The following is a 14810-nucleotide window of genomic DNA, read 5'->3' as shown; positions in this document are numbered from 1 at the left end:
CCTGCGTGGGTTCTCTCTGGTACTCCAGCTTCCTCCCACAGTCCAAAGGCATCAAGAGGGGACGAGGCTGATTGATACTCTAAATTGACTGTAGGTGTGACTGTGAGTGTGAATGGTTGTCTGTCTCTATGTGTTGGCCCTGTGATGGACTGGTGACCTGTCCAGGGTGAACCTTGCCTCTCGCCTGAAGGCTGCTGGGATAGGCTCCACCCCCCCGCAACCCTCAACAGGAGTAAGTGGAAGAAAATGGATGGATGGATGGTTATTTTTATCGTGACAACTAATGGACCTGCCCATTGTATGATATGATAATAAAGCGTGTGTATTGGTCTATTAGTACTTTCATGATCAGCTTTTCTTCTAAGGATTCAGTCATTGACTTTCTAAAGAGCTTTGAGCCTAACTTCTATCAGTAGATTTACATTTGGTTTTACGGTTCACGCTTAGGTTCCACTTCTGTTTTTGTGTTATCAGCTTGCCTTTATATCTGTTTGTATGTGGGTGCTTTATCTTAAAGAAAAAGAAGCTAGGGAAGTTGCTAGATTCATCATAACGTGGATCATATTTTAAGATATTGAAAAAAAAGAAGAAAAGAGTTGGGTCGCCAGCATTCCAACACACCGTCTGATTTTTTTAATATTGTTAAATTATTAATTCATCGTTTGTGTTCTACAAGTCTTTTAACAAACCTGAATTTATTTAACACATTAAATTTTAATGATGCTGGAAGCAGTATAGGACATTCTCAAAGCACCAGAGGCGAAGTGAGCAGTGCGTTATACTAAAGGTGTGAGGGTAATATTTCCAGCCACACAACAAATATGGAATTCATTTTCAGAGAACTCAGGCTATCAGTTCTTAAATCAAAACTGAAGAGAGCAATTTCAAGAGCCAAGAACATTTATTCAATTCATCAATAAATCCAAGGCTCAGGGCTTGTTTTTCACATTTGTCAGAAATGTTCACAGATTTTATTTATAGCTCGCCCTGCGTCACCCTCCTGCCCTCAACCCTCTGTCACAGATAAGTATCAGTGTAGCCATAACACGTCAGAACATGAAGACGTCGTTGCTTTCTTAGACAGCCCCTCAAAGACATGGTTTGATGTTTTGTGTGATAACATATAAACGTGACTGCCAGATGAATGACATTCAGTTAAGGAAGAGACAATACTGCATGGCGGCAAAGTCGTACAACATCATATTACCCTGATATTTATAAAGCATGACATAACAGTGAAAGTTAGATGTTTCAGATGCCATCAGGCTCTCTATGCAATCCAAATAACTGATTTCTTCACACCTATCTTTTGTGAAAAAGTATGTTTTATTCAAGGGACATGTGTTTTTCTGGTGGTTATGATATCTTATCACAATGGGCTGAAAGTTTTTTTTTTTTAGGGGTGATTCAGGATAGCTGGAGAGAGGGAATTAGATTAAAAACTTTCCTTTAATAATGCATTTTGTTACACAAAAACAATTAGAAATCATCTGTCATTTCTTACAGCAGAGAGATTCATTGTAATTGGCAAAAACTAAGCTTATTGTCATAGGAACAGTGTTTTTATTGATAAGATTTTATTTTGTGCTTAATTGTTTCCCCTTCATAAAGTGGAGCGTTGCTTCCCTGCATGATTAGAATTAGTGGGTCTTTTGAGTTGTGTTAATAAGCACCACTAGATGTCACTCGCCAGAGACGCTGCTATAGAGTTTGATGGACAGCTGGTTATACCCCGCCTACTTTTCTTTATTGTCCAATCAGAGAACGCGTTGCTTTGTTGTCGTACGTGCTGCTGACAGCGGAACTGAACGATCGAGTGGAAGGCTAGCGATTATCTGTTACAAAACAACACAAGGTAAACTCTTTTGCACCTCATTCCATTTGTCATGAAATGTACGTACTACTGTATTTCATCCGTGCTTATACAATACAGCCGTTTGATTTTCAGCGACTGGAAATGCTTAGAAAGAGCTGAGGCCTAACGTCGGCGGTTAAGTAAAGCCTTGTGGTGGTTGAGCCGCTAGCAGCCATGCTAGCATGACACATATGAGCTCGTTTGAGACTAATAACATACATTTTTAACGTTTTCTGTCAATCTGTAAAACAACGTCCCGCTTTTAAAGCTCATTGAGTTTTTGGTATGTTTGTAAGTCGCCGAAGCTTGTATTGATGCCTGCCCCCAAAATAATGTCTTGAATTCTTAAATTGTAAGCTAACTTGACAGCTCCTAAAGACTGGACCGCTGTAGTATTTTGCCATGGAAGCATAATAGACACAGGTGTCAAGGCTAATTAATAACAAAGACAAAATTCAGTGTCACGCAGTGACTTTGATGTAGTATCACAGTTTTTGATTTTGGCTATGTTTCCCCTCAGTCAGTGGATGGTTAAAGTTAAATGATAACGATAGTGTCTGAATTAATATTTAGATTAAATAATTGTGGGGTCCACCCTTTTACTACACTGAGACGTTTGAGTTATCTCGTAAGTTTTGATATCTGCAGTCATTATCACAGATTACAAATGTGGCAGGTAGATGTTTGAATGCATATTGTATCTTAGACAAATTTTAAGATAATTTGTTTTGTGATTATTTTTTGTTTGTTTTTGCTTATTAAAATCTAAATATTTCAAATTAGCATGTTTATGGCATGACTCAAAAATATAACTACCTAATGACAAAGTTTATACAGGTTAAACATGTTGTTTATACAGGTTAAACATGTTTGAGGCTACTATTGCTAGTGATGCACTGTGTTGGTACAGAGGTGCTCTGGCCCACAAGTCTTATTCTGCAGATGTAAGGGAACTTAACTTTACAAACTGCAGCAAAAAAAAATCATAATTTCTTCATAATTCCCAACTGAATAAAATCAAAAAGTTCCATTCCAACTTCAATCACAAGTCACATTACAATTTTTTAAAGATTAGACGTCCTATAGACGTATAGTTATGGACATCCAATAGTCGTCCAACAGACGTCTAGTTATGGACGTCCAATAGACGTCTATTAATAGACAATCGTTAATAATAATAATTTAAATAACCGCTAATATACCTGTATGTATTTTTCGTCTGCCTGTCCATTGAATGTGGGCCACTCGCTCTTCCTTACATTCTCCATCTCAGTAGCTCTGTGTAGCAGCCGTTTCCTCAGCTCACCCTGTTAGCTTGCTAATTTAGCTCCTTGTGGTAACTGCCGCAGTTCCCGCTTGCATCCCGCCTGTACTCCTTGCAAACTCTCTTATCCGTCGTAGCCTGGGCCCATAACCGTAGACCTTACGCCGTCATTGAGCATTCGAAGTTCTGCGTCGAGGGAACGCGCTGCTCTGCAATTCACCGCCAAGCCGCTAGGGGGTGTGGCTGTCTTTGTATGGTTTTCTTGTCGGATTCCAATGCAAAATCCAGTGCTTTTCTTTGAACGACTGTTTGCTTTCATAAATCCAACTGTAAACTTTGAACATGACAAACATGACTTCTTCCGAAGACGCACATATTTGTCGCGGAGGTTCTTCCACCTCTTCATGCATTCGGCAACCTTCTCTGAGCGGACCAATCACAGTCCTTGACGTTTACGTCACGACGCGACGCATAGTCAGGATTTTTTTGGAGGTATGCGCTGCATAGATTTTCTTGTGCACTGAGAATGTGCGAGCGGTGCTCGCAAGCGCGCACCTCAGAGGGAACATTGGCGGCGAGTATAAATCCAGCGCTTACATAAACAACATAAAGGAAAGGAAGGAAGGAAAAACAATTTACAAAAGTATGGCGGTTTGCAAACTGTGTCACACAAACGTTAAGTTCTCTGGAAATACCACCAAGTTGCGAGCCCCCCTAAAACGTTATCACCCGGACAAGTAAATGCTAACTGAGACCGAGCCCAAGAAGCTGCGGCGCGACCCGAAACAAACCACGCTGAACAGTGACGGCGGTGGTTGCCACGAGTTCCCATGTTCTTCACCGAGGTCGCAGAAAATTACGGAGTCCATTGCCTACTTTATTTGTCAGGATTTGAGACCTTATTGGCTGCCATGGTTTATTTTTAGTTAACCTGGTGGCTAGACTGGCTCGTAGCGACCTCATATGTTCAGTATCAAGCTAAAAAAGCTGCCAAAGAAGGCCACTTGCTGCACTTAAACTCTCCATTGTTCACTTTACTTTTCAAAAGCTTGCAAGCAACAATTTGCACTCAGTTTCAATAAATGAGACTAATTTTCTCACCACATCTTTGATTCATTTTGTCCAGCATTTGCAAGCTGCCAGTCGGAGCCATATATTGTGTAATTGATGCTTTCAGTTCAATTAATTCAATCCAAGTCAATGGAACACTCACAAGATGTCACCAAAATCACTTTGTACCTTTAAAATCTTTCATAAAAAAGGATGTAAGTGTATTGAATTGTATGGTGAGCCGAATATCACGTATCGTATTGTATCGCGAGAGTAGTGTATCGCTACAGCCCTAAATCTGAGTGGCTCATCTAATTCCAACTCACTCATCGTTGAAACAGCACATTTCCATCTTTTTATTCATTGGAACTAATATCTCCAGTTTTAATGACAATTTACACAGTTTAATATCTCAGTTTGTGTTTGTGGTCAAGACTCTTTTTCTTATTTTGCCAGAAGCCTTGGATATATGGCTGATTTAATGTGAGGTTTAATGTCCGAAAGCAGTGATTATCAGTGATACATTTTGATACGATTTCTCCAACAGCATCCTGGTCTGGGTGGGGTCCAGATGTCATGAATTAAGGTCTCTAATTCAGTCTGTCAGTCACTGAGCCACTCATTGTGTTGGGGATTTGGGATGCTAAGTGATAGAGCATTGTGATTGAATGTTATTAATCATATTACATGTAATCAGATTAAACATTGTGATTGGCTGATGCACAGGAAACACGTCATAGAAGATTGATAGATTAGAGTTCCCAGGTAGCATTAATGCGCTGTGACATCATCTGTCATCACTCCACAGTGTTAATATATACAGTAGGTGCCACATGTCAATGGTGCACCTGAACTATATACCTGTTGAATGACTGACTGTTAGCACAGTCACACACTCTGTTGTCGAGGGATATGATAGGCTTTTATGGAGCCAGAGAAAGAGTGCGTTAGAGGTTTGTATTTGTGATATGATTTCATGGTGGTTTCTTTAGTTTATCACTTTAAATAAAACAATACATTTTCGATTGAACAACTTTGTATAGCTACTGATGAAGTGTGTCTTGCCAGTATACATCATCTTCCTCTTTTTAGTCTTTTTTAGCCATTTTGCCATCTTTCATGCTGTCGCTCAATATCACTTTGGTTCTGTGTACCTGGACAGCTGCATCAAAGCCCACACACTCTGCGGAGACAATTTTGTCATTCTTTTAAATTCCAGAGGGATGCTTCGATGGATCTGGTCCATCTTCATATTAGTCTAACAAAAACAAACACACCGAAATTAAACACAAAATATGGTGTAGGTTAATTTGTTTGGCTGCAACACATGTCTACTAATCTGTTCATTTAAGCTGGCAATATGCTCTTTAAACCTCCTTGGTGGTGATCCAATGGGACAACATATGGAAGATGTACATGCAAACATCTTCATGTATCAGACGTCAGATGAAACAAACCCAGCTCTTATTGTTTGAACTCTCAGCATAAGATGAAAAGGAATAAGAACCAGTCAAACTTGTTCTAGCACAATAATGGCTACCCAGACTCTCTGTTGCATTAATTTTAAGAATTTGCCTCCAGCAATGAAAATGATCTGATGCAACTGCAATAAATTTATCATGTATCAGTAGACCAAATGTCCCTTGTGTGCTAGGATGTCTTCTCTGGGATGAAGATCTTAAAATATCTGATCAAAGTCAATAGGACATCTCCCCGCATTGGGATATCAATTAAGCAGGGCTCTAGACTGTGACCATTTAATTGCATTTTGCAACCATTTCCTGCAACTACATCTTATAAGTAGTCACTTAAAGACTTTTAATCAGAGAATTGAAATATTATCAGTCCTTAAATAATGGTGGTGTTTCATTACGAGCCAGTTTCTGTATAGTGTGTGCAGGACTCTGCAGCACGACAGAACAAGAGAAATGGCTGCAAGTGCTTCTTCTGACAGTTCAGGTTTGTGGACAAAGCTTGCACACCACATAAGATCGTCCACAAACACTGCAGACTGACTGAGTAATTCTAACAACTCACTGCACCTCCTTGGTGGGGGTCTGCTCCATCTTCTGTTCTTTTTCAGGTTCTCACTTTGATTTTGTTTCAGTATCGATTGGGGCTGGTTTAAGCTATAATTGTTGATGTATTCATCTGAATACATAATGTTGTTAGTTGATTTCTAACTTACATGTATTAAAAATATAAATGTTCACACTATTACCAAAGCACTTATCCGTGATATAGTTAAGACTGAGAAAATATAAAAGTGTTTCGTTGCAATTTTATTTAATTTTAGTAATGCATTTTCATTTTGTGCTGATGCTCCTAAGATGTCCTGTTGTAGCACCAGTGCTAAGTGGAAGAAGTTGGTTAAAGTACTTTTGGATTTGGGGGAACAACAGAGAAGAAGCTGTATTTTTTTGTTGTTGTTGTTTGCTAGTTTTTCCTTGTAAAGTTTGTGGGTAAAGATTCAAATCTGCTCAAGTACAGAAAACTGTGATATGATGTTTTGAATGAAGGATGGCCATGTTGGTGCAGCCCTGGGCAGCTTATCTTCCACCATCTAAGTAGCTCTCTAGATAATTTAAGACTCGAGTGCTTTGTTCAAGTGTACTTAGCTCTTAGACGTTAAATGAGGAGGAAGAATTGCTCCATTTGATGTCTTTTCAACAGACCACAAATGACGAGGCCTCTGAAGGGCATGACAATGATCTCTACACTCTTTGTGGAGTACACATAAACAGACAATTGGGATCATTAATAGCTTATTTGTGAAAGACAATGGCGAAATGTCCCCAGGTATGATTTTCCCTCACCCGTACAAAGTAGCAGGGCCTGGTTTATAGCTACGATTTTTCCTTTGTGTTTCTAAATCACTCTTCCGACCTTGTGTGTCTGTCTAGTATGTGTTTTGAACCTGCTAACTGTGTCTCTGTCTCCTGTGTTTCCTGGCATCAGATGGAGGTGGAGCAGCTCCTGTCTCTGTCAGGCTCAGCACTTGCCCAGGCTGTCAGTTCTCTGCTGGAGACCCCAGGCCTCTATGTCTTCTCTGACATCCTGGAGCTGCCGAATGTCAGAGAGGTAAACACTCTCACTCACTGCATCTTTTGGGAGGGTTTTTTGTTTTGTTTTCAGACCTGAATTTTAAAATGAATTTCATGTTAATCACACATTTGAGATTCTGATTGCCTAACCCAGGGGTGTCCAAACTGGTCCAGTAAGGGCCGGTGTAGCTGCAGGTTTTCATTCGACCGGAGCAAAAGCAACACTTCATTCTACTTAAATCAACTAAGCTGTGTCCACACAGCTCATTTGTTGGATCAGGTGTTGCTTTTGCTGGGTTGGAATGAAAACCTGCAGCCACACCGGCCCTTACTGGACCAGTTTGGACACCCCTGGCCTAACCTTTCCTCGGATGGTGGTCAGTGATGCGTGTGACCAAATTATGGCACTGTGAGGAAATCAAATGCCTTCACCTTTGACCCATCACTCTTGTGTGTCACAGTGCAGTGTGCTGGTCTCAGTGGCCTCAACTACCAAAATGTATTGGGGTTGTTATTGAGTCCCAGTAGACATTTGTGCCAAAAACTTGTTTGCTAAGACTTGCAGCATAAAAAACATTCAGTTAGCAGCCTCTCATTTTTCGGCATGCTCTCCACTTAAATGTTCATGTTTTCACTTGTTAATTCTGAAAGTGTTTTGATGAGAGGCAAAAATGTTGTGTGGTTTCTGCAATCAGCCCAAAATAGTTTGTGAGGTACGACACTCTACTCCGTTATACTCGTGTTCATTTGCAAGAGGAGTGTTTCTGTAGTTTCACCAACACCAACAGAGTGATGTGTCTCCCATCTAGTGCCAGGGTTCCCTGATGAGGAAGTCTGTGTTTCCCGGCTGGGACACAAACTCAGAAAAATATATCCCGAATTGTCATGACATCTGTATTTGCTGCTTAAACAGATGGGCTACTTTTTAAGAGCAAACAAACCATGAATTTTAAATGTATACGGAATGAATTTGTTTCATTGTAAATAATTGGTGTGGGTGTGGGTGTGTGTCTGTGTATGATGCCCATTCACCTCATACAGCTACACTGTTATATGAATGAGCCAGATGCACAGTAGATCAGCGTTGCGTAAGTCGGCTAATGTAACTAGCTGCTGTGTAATTATACTGCAAGTATTTGATTGGACTCTTGGATCCTAGCCAGGAAACCTAATCAGGGCATCCCTAGTAAATCTAGAAGGCAAGATGGTGCCATTATTTTCAGAACTACATTACTGAACCTTTATATGTGAGATAATGTGTGATGCACATGCAATGCAATTTTAGTGAAATGATACTGGGACTGTCGAGTCTGAGTGTTCACAGCCATTATTAAATTCCTCTTTCAGCAAACATAATTGGGATTTTGTCTGTAAAATTGTGACATACATATTTACTGTCGGCACTTCATGTGGCACTCACATCTCTTCGATAATCATAAATGGCAGTAGAAGTCTTTCCTGCTCTTATTTGGTTTTAAGTTCAGCCCATTTCATCTTTTATTAATCTTGTTTTATACATTAAGTTGTGATTATTTTGGTTTATTAAAGAAGTTACCTTTGCTTGAGGGGAGAGGCTGTCGGTTGTATAACATTACAAATCCCCCGCTGCCGATCCTCTGATTTTGGTTTCCAAGTTCTTACTTAGATCTCAGGGCTCTGATTTTAATCTTTGACTCTGATCTTGAGCTGCCTGGATCTCCTTATTCATCCATACATACATACAGCGTGCAGACTCACAGCCAGACAGACAGACAGACATTTTTTTTGCTTTTATAGAAAGATTTTTGTAGAATAGGATGTCATAGTCCCTGATTGGCTGTTCCTGCCCTGAGCATTTATGTGATCAGTCCTATGTTCACCTTAGAGCTGGGAGACGCTGTAAGTTTATTTGTGAGTGTTTTGTTCCTCAGTCAGTGAAATACTTGCACACCTCCGAAGGTTGTTTGTTTGTTTGTTTGGGTTTTTTTGTATTATTCTTTAGAAAATTCCTAAAGTGTTTCTTCGAGGTTTCATAAATGCAGGTGCCGTTGTTAATGTTTACTATGTGCCATCGTGGAAAGATTTTGATATTTAAGTCCAAAAGCTTGAGCAAACAAACTTGTGGTTTTCTAAATTGATATCAGCGGAACTTTTTTTCTTTTTTTTTTTGGAGAGTTAAACCAATGGCAGGTGTGAATAATCCTGTCCTCGGACACATTTTAAACATAAATGTTATATCTGCATGTGGTCTGACGAGCACCGTTTAGTTTCATTACTTCTGCCATGTCATTTTCTTTTCCCAGCTGGAGAACGGCCCTCACGCACCAGTGTACCAGCTCCTCAACCTATTTGCTTATGGAACCTACTGTGACTACAAAGGTATTGCATTGGCAGCGCGGTGTAAATAAGTAATAGGGCAGCACTGCAACTCTTATTAGGAGCTGTATTTCTTTGCTGCGTGGCAGGCCCCTTGACACAGAGGTTTTAAACATCCTCTCCTAAGACACTGCAGGCTGGTAATTCACAGACAAATTGCTGTAGTGCTTATATGTGTTTGTGCAAGCATCCCAACTGGCTGCTTTATTGTCTGTGTCATGGAAGTCTGCCTGATACACCTGGACACTGAACTAATGACTGAATTTGATGTCTGTATATGCAAGGAAGCTTCGACAAGATGCAGAATGTTAATTTATGTTTAATTTGATGCTGAGTATCAAGCAATCAGATGGAAACAGGATGTTGCCTTCCTTATTGTTCCCTTACCTTTCAAGTCACGCAGACTCGGAGCACATTTGCTTTCATAGAGCTGTATCGTGGAGCCATCAGAGGAGCTGTCAGAGCTGCTGTCTCTGGGTTTGGGGTGGGCGGCTGTGTCCTGTCACCAGGGGAGCATGGCAGCAGGGGACGGTGGCAGACTTTGTTCTCTGACTGCTTAAACAGCTCCACACTTACCTGAGTGTCTGAGTAATATGTAGTGCCATGGTAATATGTGACTGTTTGACCCTCAACACAGTGACACACTGTGCTCATCTATACATTTTTCCTTTTTCTACCTTTAAAAAAAAAAAAATGCTTCTTCTGTGCTTTTAGAGAGAGCAGTGTCTCTTCCAGAGTTGACCCCTGCACAGAGAAACAAACTTCGCCATCTGTCCATCATCAGCTTGGCATCCAACCTCAAGGTAGTTCCTCTGAAGTTTTCTCACAAACCTGCAAACTGTGATGTTGTACTTGATTTATTTTTGTCCCAAGATTAAAAAAACCAAACAAAAAAAACAAAAGTTACTACCTTGCTCCTGTAGGTGCCATTCAACTGCTGTCAACAGGAAGTGTATAAACATCTGTCTTTAAACGTGGCATATAAACTACATTTTCATTGCTCATTTGAGGTTGGCTGTGGTTCTGAACTTCAGCTAATTTCAAAGCCACAGGCCAACTTCTCTCAGGTCTCCCCCCTCCCTCCACGTGCATGATAAAGTATTGAATGTTCTTTTTAAGGCATCTCTCGTTTGCACCTCCCTTCCATACTGCACCTCTTCTAATGCCCTTTTCTTTCTCTGACAAATAATTGCTTCATTATTCTCATCTGCTCTGTCCTTTTTCCCTCTTAATCTCACTCTCTTTTGCCATTTCTCCTTTCACTTGTGCCCCATGTTTTTCTCCTTTGATACGTCACCTTTCTCTGCGTGTAAGCCTGAACCCTCTAATTGCCCAGTGGATTGTTAAATTCCAAACTTTCATACTATCTTCCTCTGGCAGTGGCATTTAGGCAAATGAGCAAGTTCAGTGTAATGTTTTAGCTTCATCTTCCATCAGACAGTTGAGGTGGACTCGGATGCATCTGTTTACTTTGGTACAAACAAAAAGGAACTGAAGGTAGAACTTAATGTCTTCTCTTCCCTCAGTGCCTGCCCTACTCTCTGCTGCTGCAGCAGCTGGAGCTGAAGAATGTTCGGGAGCTGGAGGATCTGCTGATCGAGGCTGTTTACTGTGACATCATCCAGGGCAAACTGGACCAGAGGAACCAGCAGGTGGAGGTAGACTGCAGCGTGGGTCGTGACCTAGGTCCCAATGAGCTTCCAAACATAATCAACACACTGCAGGAGTGGTCAGTAATGCCTTCTGTGTGTCTGCACACATGCATGAGATTTATGTCTCCATTATCTGTTTTCCGAGCTCACAATCTGCCGCCGTCTGTGCTGTTCTTGGCTGTCGCAGGTGCACGGGGTGTGAAGCAGTGCTGTATGGTATTGAGGAACAAGTCTCTAGGGCAAACCAATACAGAGAGAGCCAGCTGAAGGTCAAAGTTCAAGTGGAAACAGAGGTCAGTACTCACATTAAATCCAGTAAATGTGACTTCCCTTCTGCTACAGTTCTGATTTGAAGCTTCTGGCTACTTGTGATATTTCCAGTTTTTGCATGACTGCATTTTTATACCTTTTATGAAGCCTGCCTCCGGGTTGTCTATCTGTTAGTCCATCCCGTTCTTCTGATCACAGCATGGTTGGAAAGCCTGCAGGGAATATCTTCAAATTCAGCACAAACATCTCCTCAAAGATTATTTGATTTGATTTTTGTGGTCACAAGTCAAGTTGGCTGTGACCTTCCAAAAGATTTTTTGGACCGTAACTCAAGAATCGATGTACTTCTAAAGACAAAATTTCACGCAAAGGAGTAATAGAATAAAAGGATGAAGTTGGGAGATTTTACATCTAAAAGGTTGACCTCATTGTGGCATCATAACTTTGTCATCATTTTCAGGAACACCCTTTGGGAATATCTCCAAATTTGGAACAGACATCCAATTGACCTAAAAAATTAACGGATTTCACTTTGGATTCAAAGGTCAATGTGACCTCATGTCCATCCCATTCCTATTCCTCCATAACAACTGGAGGGAAATTAGTAACATTTGCCACTAACATCCATTTAGACCCAAGAAAAATGATAAGAAAAAATTGATCAAAGGTCACTGACCCACAAGACATGGTTTTAATTCAATCGATACAATGATTCTGATCGAGTTTCATTCTAATTGACAGCAGCATACAACTGCACTGCAGTTACCAGTTTTCTGTTCCTTGTTTGAGAATGAAACTCATAGATTAGCTTGTCTATACCTACAATTCTGTGTCATCCCTCTTTAATTTCTAATCCCTCCTCAGGTCTCAAACCTACAGAAAACATTGAAAGCCAGCGCTGCCTCTCCGTCATCAGGCCCCTCCCCTGCCGGCACAGCCTCTAATCAGGACGCGGACCAACCTGCCGAACCTCGAGACCCCGCCTCCTCTCAGGAGCCACGACAGCCAGGCAAAAAAAGTTCCAAGGTGAAAGGGTGAGTGCTGTGACATTGTGTTTACTGTGATTATGTGAAGGTTTGTGGTGACACAGAGGGGAGTGAATGATTTATTCCAAGCATCGTGACTGTTGAAAGGGTTTTAATAGATAGGAAACCACCAAGAGTTCACACAGAAATTATATTCATTGCTCTAAACTTTCAGGTTTTTGAGCACATAAAATATGTTTGGCCATGTAGAACAATTTAGAGAAATGTTGCCAGTAAATTGGAACAAAAAGCTGCATTTTCCCCCCCCATTAAGTTTCTTTTATTGCTTTTATTCTCCATTTGTTCCGTAAAGCACTTTGTAACTGTGACTTTTGAAAGGCGCTTTATAAATATGATTTTACCTAGTTATAACAACAACACTATAAAGCATCCACTTCAACACTAAATTAAAGCCATTAGTCCAATGTTCTTGCAGAGAACGAAGTTAATTCAGCAGAGAACCACCATGTTTCTATTTTCAATAAACATTAAAAAGCCAGCTGCTGGTGTAAGCGGTTTGTTTGTGTGCGACTGAGTGTGTGTGTGTGTGTGTGTGTGTGTGTGTGTGTGTGTGTGTGTGTGTGTGTGTGTGTGTGTGTGTGCATCTGCATGAAGTAGCTTTATTATCAGAGGCACATCAGTGTTTTGCAGCGGTACTCTAACAGTGCTACCAGGGATTCTTTTTCTCCTTGGCTTCCATCCGGCCCAATTACCAGTGGCTAATTTCACATCTGTCCTGGATTGTAAAATGTCACTGGTTATACCCATGTACTCTCCTCCTGAACGAAGCCTCCCTCCCCCCTCCAGTGTTCTCTCAAGATGCTTTGATGGTTTGCTGTTTATGTTGTTCCCGGTGCACAGAAAGCCGTGTTCATTTTCTGGCTTCCTGTCACATTTTGATGAAGCATCGAGCCCTATAATCTTCCTCACTCAGCGCCGCACTTCATTCAAATGAAGATCCACTTAATGTTTTGAAATCCAAATTAATGATAGCTTAACCCCAATCCTTGAATTAAAATTAGTTTTGACACAATTTCTTTATAAAGCTATTTAAAGGATAGGGCTGATGGAGCGGTAGGTGTTAATAGAAATAGGTTATTTCTTTTTTCTTTTTTATTTGAAGAAACCGAACATTCCAAAGCGAAAAACACATATTTGCACCCAGGTTGCATCAGTTCTGTGCCGTTTCAGAAAAAAAATCGTTAAAATATGTACATGTGCTGAACAAATAACCAATTAAATGTTATTATTGGTTGTTGTTTCTTCCCCAGGCTGCGTGGCAGTGGGAAGATCTGGTCCAAGTCCAACTGAAGACACGAGACTAAGAGGTGGAGACAGCAGCACTGATAGACACTCTCACTGATTAAAAGACACGTTGTGGGACAAAAGTGATGCAGAAAACGTGACCAGCGTTCAGACACCCTCGCCACACTGGCAGCAAACCCTAGGAAGCTGCATGGGAACTTTTCTTGTCAACTAATCTCACCTTGACAAATTTTGAAACCCACACTGGCTGATGGAAATGACAGGTGCGATGTCTCTTCTAATAGCCTAACAGACAGACTGTCAGTGAACACACACACACACACACACACACACATCTGAAGAGAGTCTGCTGCAGGAGTCACTTGCCTTTGACTCCAAACAGGATCGGTTTGATGTGTTAACGTGTGTGTATCTATTCGTTTTAACATGTTCTTTCAGCTCAGATTAACTCTGTATTATTTTGTAATTTTTTTTTCTTTCCTCTCTCAGTTGATTTGTGTGTAAATTGTTGGGAAATAAAACAGCCCCGTACTTATCCTGACGATCTCATTAATGTCACTGTCACTTCTTTTATTAAATGCACTTCAAAGTGCATCTCTGGAGGGTGCACTGCTAAATGTTAACTCGCAGAAGGGGGGCTACCAGTTAAGAGGTCAAGCCATTAATTAGGGCAAGTCCCCAAAGACACTAATGTATAATAGAGCTGAGGCTTCCCCTGTGCGCAACCAGCAAGGCTACACACAAAGAGCATTCATATTTGATATGTTTTTCTCACAGCTTCCAGTTCAAAGTCAAAATTTCCTGCCTCCCATGCTCACACCTCCATCAGGTCTGTTAAAATTCTCTCTCTCTCTGCATCCCACCGGGTATTCAAGGTGGCAGTTAGCTGACCAGCACCAACAGCCAGCAGAAAATACACAGGAAAATTAAATCCTGTTTGCATGTTTACCTCCCCTACCACCACCACCACCCCACCCCCCCATCCCCACTTCCTCCCTCCCCACCTCTATAAATAGTGGTGTTAATTTC

At 40.9% G+C, this 14810-nt stretch overlaps 1 protein-coding gene across 2 annotated transcripts; it reads left to right on the top strand.

Moving 5' to 3' along the window:
• Positions 1-1720: 1720 nt before the first annotated feature.
• On the top strand, positions 1721-14322 carry cops7a (COP9 constitutive photomorphogenic homolog subunit 7A). 2 transcript variants are annotated; one of them, XM_086218187.1, is made up of 8 exons: positions 1721-1855; positions 7128-7250; positions 9496-9571; positions 10283-10371; positions 11095-11297; positions 11408-11513; positions 12355-12524; positions 13787-14322. In XM_086218187.1, exons 2-8 carry the CDS (start codon positions 7128-7130, stop codon positions 13824-13826), a joined length of 807 nt encoding a protein of 268 aa, XP_086074313.1. In that variant the 5' UTR covers positions 1721-1855; the 3' UTR covers positions 13827-14322. The 2 variants fall into 2 exon arrangements, with proteins under 2 accessions (XP_086074313.1, XP_086074314.1); XM_086218188.1 differs by lacking the exon at positions 1721-1855 and adding an exon at positions 5038-5122.
• The last annotated feature ends 488 nt before the right edge of the window (positions 14323-14810 follow it).

Source organism: Aulostomus chinensis, chromosome 11 (genome assembly GCF_037954235.1).
Source record: "Aulostomus chinensis isolate RoL2024-O1b breed Wild chromosome 11, RoL_Achi_v1.0, whole genome shotgun sequence".
NCBI classification, from domain to species: domain Eukaryota; kingdom Metazoa; phylum Chordata; class Actinopteri; order Syngnathiformes; family Aulostomidae; genus Aulostomus; species Aulostomus chinensis.
The sequence above is the reverse complement of the archived record's forward strand: the minus strand, read 5'-3'. Positions and strand labels throughout refer to the sequence as shown.

Excerpts from the sequence above, each read along its gene's own strand:
- cops7a (XM_086218187.1), top strand. The coding sequence starts at position 7,128 with ATGGAGGTGGAGCAGCTCCTGTCTCTGTCAGGCTCAGCACTTGCCCAG. Across the intron at positions 10,372-11,094 it reads GCTTGGCATCCAACCTCAAG|TGCCTGCCCTACTCTCTGCT; the intron begins GTAGTTCCTCTG and ends CTCTTCCCTCAG. Across the intron at positions 12,525-13,786 it reads AAAAGTTCCAAGGTGAAAGG|GCTGCGTGGCAGTGGGAAGA; the intron begins GTGAGTGCTGTG and ends TTTCTTCCCCAG.